Source organism: Pseudonaja textilis, chromosome 14 (genome assembly GCF_049901715.1).
Source record: "Pseudonaja textilis isolate UNSWEBS1 chromosome 14, rPseTex1.2, whole genome shotgun sequence".
NCBI lineage: Eukaryota > Metazoa > Chordata > Lepidosauria > Squamata > Elapidae > Pseudonaja > Pseudonaja textilis.
The window spans coordinates 317054-326756 of record NC_142003.1 but is presented as its reverse complement, the minus strand read 5'-3'; the positions used below and the strand labels follow the sequence as shown (position 1 = coordinate 326756).

General features: G+C 57.7%; 1 protein-coding gene across 2 annotated transcripts; it reads right to left on the bottom strand.

Annotated features, from left to right (window-relative positions):
• Positions 1-694: 694 nt before the first annotated feature.
• MGRN1 (mahogunin ring finger 1) lies at positions 695-9231 on the bottom strand. Of its 2 annotated transcripts, XM_026704483.2 has the most exons (17): positions 9072-9231; positions 8537-8655; positions 7909-7997; positions 7078-7224; positions 6712-6829; positions 6265-6331; positions 5748-5800; positions 5330-5377; positions 4733-4801; positions 4287-4446; positions 4003-4112; positions 3443-3669; positions 3202-3325; positions 2520-2565; positions 2174-2278; positions 1692-1736; positions 695-1429 (listed from the first exon to the last, which is right to left on the bottom strand). In XM_026704483.2, exons 1-16 carry the CDS (start codon positions 9157-9159, stop codon positions 1696-1698), a joined length of 1611 nt encoding a protein of 536 aa, XP_026560268.1. In that variant the 5' UTR covers positions 9160-9231; the 3' UTR covers positions 695-1429; positions 1692-1695. The 2 variants fall into 2 exon arrangements, with proteins under 2 accessions (XP_026560268.1, XP_026560267.1); XM_026704482.2 differs by lacking the exon at positions 1692-1736.
• Between the last annotated feature and the right edge of the window lie 472 nt (positions 9232-9703).

Here is a 9703-nt window from a genome sequence, read left to right as displayed (position 1 = left end):
GAATTGAATGGCACTGAGAGGTGATGCCATGTGGAAAATATTGTGGATTGATTCACCTGCAGCATTCTGCTCTAGAGGGCAACATTCGGAGGACAGAACAGGGCAACCCTCCCTGGCACTTGGCAAAGCCAGAGTTTTGGTCTTGCTGCTTGCCAGAGGGATGGTTGGGTGGAAGTGGCACAGGATTATGGTTACTGGAGTCTGACACTTCCCCTTGGGGCTACGTGAGACTTGTGTTCCTTGATCAGCCTCTGCCTTCTACGGAGCAGGAAATTCCCAGCTTTTTCTAAATCTGGCCTTTACCCGTTAAGATTGTTCGTAATGGAACATAGCATTTTTGCCCAAAATGCTTTTAGCGTTGCTTTCAGTTTACTGGGCAACCTAGGAAAGCTTAGCCACCGCCCAGTATAAACACAAAACCGCCTCGGCTGCCAAAATTTGCCAACATTTCTTACTTCCACTTTCAGGAAGGCCCAGAATGAGGTGGTGTCCACAGCCCCCACCAACAATCAGCCTCAAAGGCAGGCCAAGGCATTTCTCCCCACCTCCAACACCAGGCACAACCTCATGCTGTCCGGTCACCCTTACAATAATAGTGGTATTAGAATTTATACTTCTGGTCTGGATTATCTCAAACAGCTGACAAACCAACCCCTCCGTTCCTTTGCTCCAAATGATGAGCAGCACCAGAAAGTGACTGACACCAAAAGTAGGTTTATTACTATAAATATAGGAACCCACCTCCTAGGTGTGGAAAGAAGACAGGCACTAGAAGAGACTTGCAGGAGGGAGGCGGAAAGGGCAGCGGGGAGTGGCTGGCAGCAGAATAAGGGGCCGCCTCCTGCCCAAGTCACGAGGCCTGGAGCTGGAGGGGGAGGAGAGTCCCAGAACCGTGGCTGCAATCAGCAGGTGGCAAGTGCTGCATCTGGCCGGGAGATGGAGAGAACAGCCCTCTAACGCACAGGCCCCGAACGGCTGGCTGCGTCCAAGAACGCCTAAGCGAGAGAGCAGAGGCCTGGAAAGGGTCCCCACTGGGGAGAGGACTGCCCATGGCAGCAGACCAGGGGGGAGGGGTCTCCCATCACGGCTACAAAGGGGTCATGCACGTCCATACAAAGACACACATCCGGGAAAGAGGCAGGGTGCTGGCCTGAGAGCGGCCCAAAGGAGGAGGAGGGGGGAAAAAAACGGGTCCATCTTGCTTTGCTTTGTGTCTGAAGCCGTGTCCCTTCCGGGTGGGAGGGAGGGAAAAGGGGCCCCAGCTTCTTGCAGGTGGGCGGCCTCAGTGCTTGGAGTTTGATTCTCGGGCCAGGTACTTAGGATGGGTTCGGCCCACTTTCAACACAGAGGTGAGGCTGAAGGAAGAGAAACGGCTGCCCGGAATTGCTGCTCCCGCGGTTTGGGAGGGCTCCGGTGAAGTCCGAAGAGCCTGGAGAAGAGAAGAGGCAGCTCGGCAGTGTGGCAGCCCTGGCGCTCCTAGGGCTGTAGGGAGCCAGGCGGCAGAGAGAAGCTGTTTGAGTGCTGCAAAACTGCTGGAAGAGCCAGGCCCATTTCGTCCTCTCTGGATGGCGGCGGGCAGAAAGGGCCAACCGAACTCGAGAATGAGCACCCACCCGGCTGTGGCTGCCCTTTTCCCAACCCAGCTTTGGAGAAGGCGCCTGCCAAGGCACAGGAAGAAAGTGAAGACGTACCGACTTACTCCTCTATCCCAACAGAGCAGGCATCCGGGCCAAGGGCTGCCCAGGCGGGACAGGGCCAGAGGGCAGACAGAAAGGAGGGAGATGTTAGAAAAAAGGCTCAGAGTCGATGATGCCCCTTGTCGAGCCAAACACGGGGCTCCAAGGGGGAATGGATCCCGCCTGTCCCACCCAGCCCGCAAACACTGACCAGGCCCCATCTTGAGCCACTGCTTCTCGCCCTCTTGAGACCCACAACACACACCTGGGCCTCCCACACTGATCTGCGAGCTGCCTGCGGGGCTCGACCTTCCTTGGGGAGGAGGGCCGGAAGGGCCAAGGGGGCCGACCCAGCTCTCCCCACTGCAGCCCCCAGGGAGTTACAGAAGGAAGGAAAGACGAAAAGGAAGGTGCAGAGGAGCCAGGCTCTTTCCTGCCAGCTGCAAGGAAGGAGCCCAAGACCCAGGCCAGGCTCCCCGAGACCTGCGGGCCCTTACCTGGCAGGTAGACATCAGCAGGCAGCTCACTTTCCTTTTTCTGGAGGGCCTCACAGGATTTGCTGCCCTCCTGGACAAGACCCTTTCTGGAGGAAGGCTGGCTACCTGGGGGGGCAGCAGAGGAAGCCCACTGGGGTTGAGGCTGAAGCAGGCCTCAACCCGCTTCCTCGGGCTGCCCAGGACCTTCCCTCTGCACCCAGCAGGCGTCGGTCCTCTGTCTCTTGCCTCTAATGGGACCTTTGGGGCTCAATTCCACCAGGGGGAATTATCTATCCCGCAGCAGCCCTGGCACCAAACAAGCCTCCTTCCCCAAGACATCCTGCCCCCGAATCCCCAGGGGGCTCACCTGGTGGCAGGGCAGTAACCACCTCGGCTTCTTCAGCTGCCAGGCTCTGGGGGAGAAGAGAACAGGGCAAGCTTAGCTCTGCACCTCACACTGGGTGTGAACCAGGCACCTCCGCCACATAGGGAGTTCTACTGCACCAATATTTCGTTTTATGTTACATGCCTGTCTCCACTTTGCCCAAGAAAACACTTCCGAGGCACAAGGGAAAAACGTCAGCAGTGCCTTCCGTCCCCTGTCAGAAGGGCCTCCCACAGCCCTTGGGGGGGCGGGGGGGGGGACCTCCAAGCCCAGCAACAGCAATCATCTGTCCCTCCATTTCTGCCTGGATTTGGGCTGCAGGCTTGAAGAAGTAGGGAAGATCTGGGAAATCGAGGACCCCCTCCCAAATGATAAAGCTCCCAAGGAAAGCAAATCCTCTTTGGCCACGTGCTTGTGCTAATGGTCTCCACAGGAATCTCTCTCTTGGCTAGGAGCAAACTAGCCAAGTCCTGCACCAGGGAAGGCTGGGGGGGCGGCAGAGCTCAGCCACAAGATACGCTGCACTCTGGCGTAGCCTAAACTGCTGCTTCCAAGACACGTGTGGCTGTTCCTCAACATTCCACAAACCATGGTGCTGGGCTGACCAGAGCCTTCCAAGGAGGAAGAGGGTACGAGAGCCCTTCTAAAATGGAGAGAGGTTCACCTCAGGGGAGCTGTCTTCACCCAGGATGTGCCCCGTCCCAGCAAGAGGCAGCTCCAGGGCCAGGTCTTCCGAGAATTTTTCCTCGTCTTCTTCATGGATCGGTGAGGAGGGGGACCGGAGAGCACTGCAAATGGGGGGGGGGGATTGCAGTGGTCGTTAGGGAAAGGCAACACCTCTCCCTCCCGAAGGGAAGCAAGCGGGACCTGTGGGAACAGCCGGGCCAGCCAGCTCGGCCGCTCACCTGTCCGGGGATTTGCTGTGCTTGCTCTTCTGGTGGTTGTTCTCCACACCTCCTCGGTCAAGCCCCACGAGGGGCCGGCTAGGTGGAGGGAGGCCATCCAGCACCCCGGAGTAGCTGATCTCATCATAGAGGGGAGCCGAGGGGATGGAGGGCGAGACAGAGCGCAGGCCGTTCAGGGCTTCCAGCAGGGAAATGGGCTCGTACCCTGGGGGGATGTTGTCCGAGCACTGCAGGGAGGCAGAAGGACAGTTCCAGGTGTGAACAGGGACCAGCACCAGGCTAGCTCTGCTCTCACAACCACACAAGAAATTGCCAAAGCCTGAATTTGTAACACAAACGCCACCTTTAAGTGCAACCCTCAAAGTTGGCCAGAAACATCAAGAATAAAAACCTCAGACAGGGACTGAAACAGAGCCAAGGCGGGGGAATCATCTTAGCACCCCAAACTTCCTTCCCACGGTGGAGAGCGGCTTCTGGCGTCCCTGGGAGGGCGCTTTCGACCACTTTCCCTCCTTCCAGACAGGGGACGGGGCCTCCCTGATGGACCCTGCCAGGCTCACCGAATGCTCTTCCCGATCCAGGCTCTGGGCCAAGACGGGGCTGAAGGAGAGTGGCGACAAGGTGCCCGGCTTCTTCCTCACTGCCCGGATCTGCAACAGCGCACGGAAGGCTGGGGGAGAAGGGAGAGACATTCCTTGGCGCCCAAGGGGTCGAGCGCCCAAAGCACCCACTGGGCAAGGCATTAGGGGTGGGCCAGTCTCAGGGACCCCTGCCCTTCTGGCAGCCTCCCTTCGGCCCCTCTCAGGCACCCAAAGGAAGGGAGCCCCCCCCCTCCCCCACATACGCAAACGGCAGATGGGACAGTTGTTGGCCTGGTAGCGCAAGGTATCGGCGCAGGAGTTGCACAGACAGAGGTGCCTGCAGGGCAGGATAAGAGTGTCCCGCAGGTCTGAGAGACACACCACACACTCGTTGCTGTTGTCGCTGTTTTCATCATCGCAGGGCTATCAGATGGACATGGGGGAGGGGGTGAGCTGGGAGTCTCCTCACCTTCCTACCCCCACATCTCCCAAGTGGCCGGCCTCTCTGATGGGCACAGCTAAGCTGAAGGCCTGCAGCAAGGACAGCAGGGACCCCGGGGGACATCCAGCGCCTCCTCTGACCAGGGGAGGCAGAAAAGCCCCTCCCAGCCCTCAGGGAAGAAGTCCTCTGGGCAGACGCAGAAGCTGGGAGAACCAACCTGGCCTTTTCCTGGCTGGGGGTGGGGAGGGGTGGGGGCTCCTTCCCTACCTTGGTCTCTTGGTTATTCTTGTTCTCGATGCCGTAGATCTCCTGGAGCAGGTAACTCACCCGGTCCACCTGCCGGGGGGGGGAGGGGGGCAGGACAAGCAGACATTCAAGCCCCGACTGCCAGTAGACGTGTCCCTGCCCGTCCCAAGTCAATTCCAAGTTCTTGTTTCCAATTAAAAACGACTCTAAAATCCCTTTCTAAAGAGCTCCACAAGATTTGGGTCAAAAAGAATCCTTGAAGCCCACGCTGAACCCGGATCGAGAAGGGGCCCAAGGTCCCTGCAGCAGCAAGCGGGGCTGTGGTCCAGGCCTAGACTTAGCCTCTCTGAGGCAGGGCCTCCTCTTCATCCCCCGACCCAGGAGGGGAGCAGGGGGTCCCACCCCTTCTCCCTACTGTCAGGCCCAGCACTCTGCTCAGAGGCTCAGGAGCAGCAGCCTGGCTGGTCCTTGGGGGGGAGGGGAATGAGGGGGGCAATCTGGGCATTTCCCTGCCACCCAACAGAGCTTCCCAGTTGTGAGAAACCCGGAAGTAAGAGAGCACGGGGGGGCTCCACTGGGGAAACATTCAGCCCCCCAGGACGGCAGGAGAACACTTACAATCTGCTTCTGTTTCAAGGGCTTTACAGAGAAGCTGCCATCGACATGCTGGTGAGCGAGAAAGAAGGGAAACGGATTAGCTCCGCCGGAAGAGAAGGTAAGCAGCCCAAGTTGCTTGCAATGGAAACCCCCAGCCCAATTTCTGAGGTTGCTGCAGAGATTCCTGGATTGGCAACATTATAAGACCTAAAGCTTGGGATGCAAATGTTTCCGGCTGCAGCAGAAAAACATAGCAGTCAAAACACCACCTGGAATATTAAGAAGCAACCCAACCTAGTTTATACCTGCAATCACTAGAATGCAGACCCAACTCTCCAGGTGCGGCACTGCATTTTAAAGGTACACATCAAAGCTCTGGACAAGCCAGCCATGGGGGGTGGGGGGCAGGAATCCAGAGCCCTGCAGGAGAACTTCTTACCTTCTCAAAGGCAGCCAGGAGGATGTGGGCGTGGCCAGTCACTTCCACAACAACTAGGAGGCAATGATAAGACCTGTGAGTATCCAAACTAGGAGTCCAGCAGCTGGGCCAACTCTACGTCTCCCAGCAGGGAGGAGATAGTCAGGCAACCCTTTTGCTGGGTGAAACCTCTGTTGGAGACCACTTCGGCTCTCCCAGCCAAGATTGGGGGCGCAAGGGATTCCCTTGGGATGGAGGCACAAGTGGACAAATCCCAAGGACTAAAGGGAGCAGCTGATGCTGGGGTGCTGGGGTGCAGGGGCAGCAGAATGGGAGAAGCCTGTTCTTTGCAAGCCTCCCAAAGGATCGAACAGTTGGCACTCTTGCCAACGTTAGTGGAGTCCAGACCACTCAACAAGCAGCTTTCCAAACCCCTTTGGCCCTCCTTTTCAACACCACCCCCACCCCCACCCCCGCTCACAACCTGACATAGCCCTAATGGGTGTTGCCCAATTACAGGCATGAATCTGCCTCATACCATCGCCTTCGTCTACTGTGGCTTGGATGACCACTGGAAAAATGCCCCGGTCCAGATCAAAGTTCAGCTGGAAGGAAAGGCCGAGAGATTAGCCCCAGACTGAGTGCACGAGAGAACATTCCTCTGAGAGGCATCCACGTGGCTGCTGGCTCATTCCTCTCCTGCTGAGACGGGGGCCAAAATGGCTCCTTGGACGGAGCAGTGGAACCCTGGCTGACGCAACTGAGGCCAGGCAGATGCTACCTTCCTGCCCTCTCAGATCCCCCTGATGGTTCCCACAGCTGAACTCATTTCCCAGAGGCGGGCAGGTCGGCTCTGGTGCCACATGAACCCAATGGCTTTGCATCCAAAGCCCTGAAGAAAGACCAAGGAAGCCAAACCTCCCCCCGTCGCAAAGTGCCCTGACTCTCCTCTACTTGGGAAGCAGCAAGAAGACAGCAGAGTCACCTCTTCATCCTTCCAGTCGGAGAAGTCGATCTTGAAGGAGGGCAGGGAGAACTGCTGGCTCACCCCTCGCTTGTAGTGCACTGTCTCCGACTGCAGAGAAGGGTTCTTTGTGCTGTAGCTGCAGGTGAGGAACAAGGTCGGAGGTGCATCCCAGGAAGCAGCGCTTGGCTCTACCTGGGCCTACAGACACACCAACCCCTCGTAAATTTCACCCTCCCCCTCCCCCCATCTCTGCAAAGGAGACTTGGAGCTACCGCTTGTCAGCAGCAGCCAACTGAGCAACATTCACATTCCCAGAAGCGCCACCAAAAGAAGCCGGATTCGAGAGGCCCACTGGTTGGCCAACTCCACAGTCCCTGCACTCACACAGCCATGCCACCAATGAGCTCCTCTGCTGCTTGGCAGTAGATGGTGATGGCCACCCGGGCATCTGCGTCAAAGGTGAATTCAAGGCTGTACAAGGCCTTCTGCTTCCCATTCTCCTCTGTGGGGCTGTCAACATCTTCTTTGTACCTGCACCAAGGAAGGCTAAATCAGCAGAGGAACAAAATCCACCCACCGGAAGGGCAAAAGGTCAGTTAGGCAGCTAAAGTCTCTCAATCTCCTTACATTTCCCAGCCTTTTCCAAATACTGTTGCATTAACAGCTCCACAATTACACCGTTGGCAATCTCTGCTAATGTGTTTGTGCCCCCAAAGATTTAATCTTTAATACTTGTTACTTGCTTTTTTAAAAAAGAATTTACAATATAAATAGTAACAAGAATAGACCAAAATTGTTTTTTTGATAGCTAGGGACACCCTTCATCTTCCCTTAATTTCTCTGCCCAGGTTCTACTTGGGTCTCTTGGTCGCTTCCTTCCCAACTAACTGGTGCAACTCCCAGCTGCTGCCTGGCCATTCTACGAGAGGCCTTCAGAGACAGGAAGATCCGCTGAAGGCGGCCTCAAAGGCTGGGCAGCACAAAGAACAAGCGTTTGCAGTGCTGCGGCTCAAACCAAATCGACCCTGCTTGGCCACAAGTGAGAAAGGCCATCTCCCCGTCATTGGCAAAGCATGAAAAACATGGCAAGGGAATTCCTGGACAAAGGGAAAAACAATCCACCAGTAGGCAGCCCTGGCCTTAACCGCAGGGAACAGATCACAGAACCTTCCCAGGAGCGGAAGGACTCCCAGCCGCCAGTTTGGCTTGAAGTACCTGACCAGGCGCAGGGAGTCTTTGCGGATGTTCACCAGGCTCCGAAGGGTCTTCACTGGTTCATGAGGGGCTGGGGTCACGTAAGGAAACTGGAAAGGCAAACCAGAGTCTGTGAGGCAGGGCGAAAGGCAGGCGGGCAGCATGACGTGGTCTAGACAAAGCGGGTGGGAGAATTTCTCTCCTCCCCTGCAAAAGGACAACGGTTGAGGTGGTTTGGCTTCCCTGGGGCGGCATCCATGTTACAGGCATGTCCGTCAGTCCAAGACTTTGAAGCCCAATTAGCATTATAGGCTGGATTCATTCCTGGCTGGACTCTCTAGGCACATGGCGTGAAGCCAACTTATTATGTTTCAGCACACTATGACTTCAGTATATCATTATCTACAAAAGCAGAACTGCATTCAAATTCAGAATTTAGAAAAAGCGTCAATTAAAATTCAGTATTTCCCACATTGTGGTTTTTTTTTTAATGCAGTGCAAATCTTAAACAAGAGCTATTTTTTGAAACACGTACACAAAATATATAAATATTAATTTATCCCCCAGATGTAAACCCCCCCACGTTCATTTGGACCCTGAATAAAAGGCGGGTTCTTAGGGGAAAAGCTCACAGGGCGCCTGCGCTTACCTGGACCGGCCGGTTGCCCAGAAAGTTGAGGTCCATATTCTCCCCGAAGAGGTAGCCCTCGGGGTGCGGCATGTCGAACTTCTCGCCGCCCATGAAAAAGTGGCTGGCAAAGTAGTTCCCTGGCGCCCAGAGAAAGGGGGAGAGAAAGGGGGAGAGAAAGGGAGAGAGGACCTTCCACGGCCGACCTTCCCGCTTCTCCGCGGCCCACGCCCGGCTTCCCGGGCCTTCCGCACCGTCCAGAGGACCCCGACAGCAGCAGCAGCAGCAGGGCAGGGCGGCCTCCAGCGCGACCCCCCGGCCGACCCCGGCTTCCCACCGGCGGGTGGCCCAGGCGGCCTCCGGGGCCCTCCAGCTGGGCTCTGCAAGCAGCCCCGCGCCTCTTTCCCTCCGCGGCCGCAACCCGGTGCTCGGGTAGACTGCCCCGCCCCAGGGAAGCTCTGCCCCTGTGCCCGGGAGGCCACCGGGGCCCGGAGAGCCCCCCCCGAAGCGGGGAAGAGGGCGGGGGGGGGCGGCCGGAGCCAGCGCCGGGCCTCACCGGACTTGGGCGGGTAACGGTAGGCCGAGTTGGCCTGGATGTCGATGTCCTCCACGCCGGCAATGCGGCGGCTGAGCAGGGAGCCCATGGCTGGGCAGGAGCTGGCGGCGCTCGCCCCTCTGTGTCGCCCGTCAGGCAGGCCTGCAGGCCGCTGCCGCGCGGAGCACCACGGGAAAGCGAGTCATCACTCCCCGCCCGCCCGGCAGTCGTCGGCCCGTTCGCCTATCCGCGGACGACGCTTCCCGGCAGGCGCCGCACTCAGCAGGGAAACAACAAGCGCCCGTCAGGGGAAAGGGCGGGAGCTGAGGCCGTCAATCAACCTGAGAGCTAGTCAAAACAGAACCGTGGCAATGGACTCGGGCGGAAGCCGCACTGGCAGAGCATGATGGGAGCTGAAGTCCGCCTTCTGCAAGCAGAGCCGGAGCGGGGCTCAGAAGAGGCTACCGGACTCTATCCAGGGTCCTGAAGATCGTGGGCGCCCGGCTTCCGCGCCTTGCCTCAACTTCGCGACTGCCGGCCCGCGGCCAGAATCCCCGAGCGAGTCGTGCCAGGCCAGAAAGCCGCCGGACTTTCCCGGCCCCAAAGCTGAGGCTTCTCAACGGCCATCTGCGTCAACCTCCGGCCGCAGCACC

Coding starts and splice junctions, on each gene's coding strand:
- MGRN1 (XM_026704482.2), bottom strand. CDS start 9,159: ATGGGCTCCCTGCTCAGCCGCCGCATTGCCGGCGTGGAGGACATCGAC. Junction 7,225..7,908: donor GACTCCCTGCGCCTGGTCAG/GTACTTCAAGCC, acceptor TCCTTGGTGCAG/GTACAAAGAAGATGTTGACA. Junction 2,279..2,519: donor GGTTACTGCCCTGCCACCAG/GTGAGCCCCCTG, acceptor CTGCCCCCCCAG/GTAGCCAGCCTTCCTCCAGA.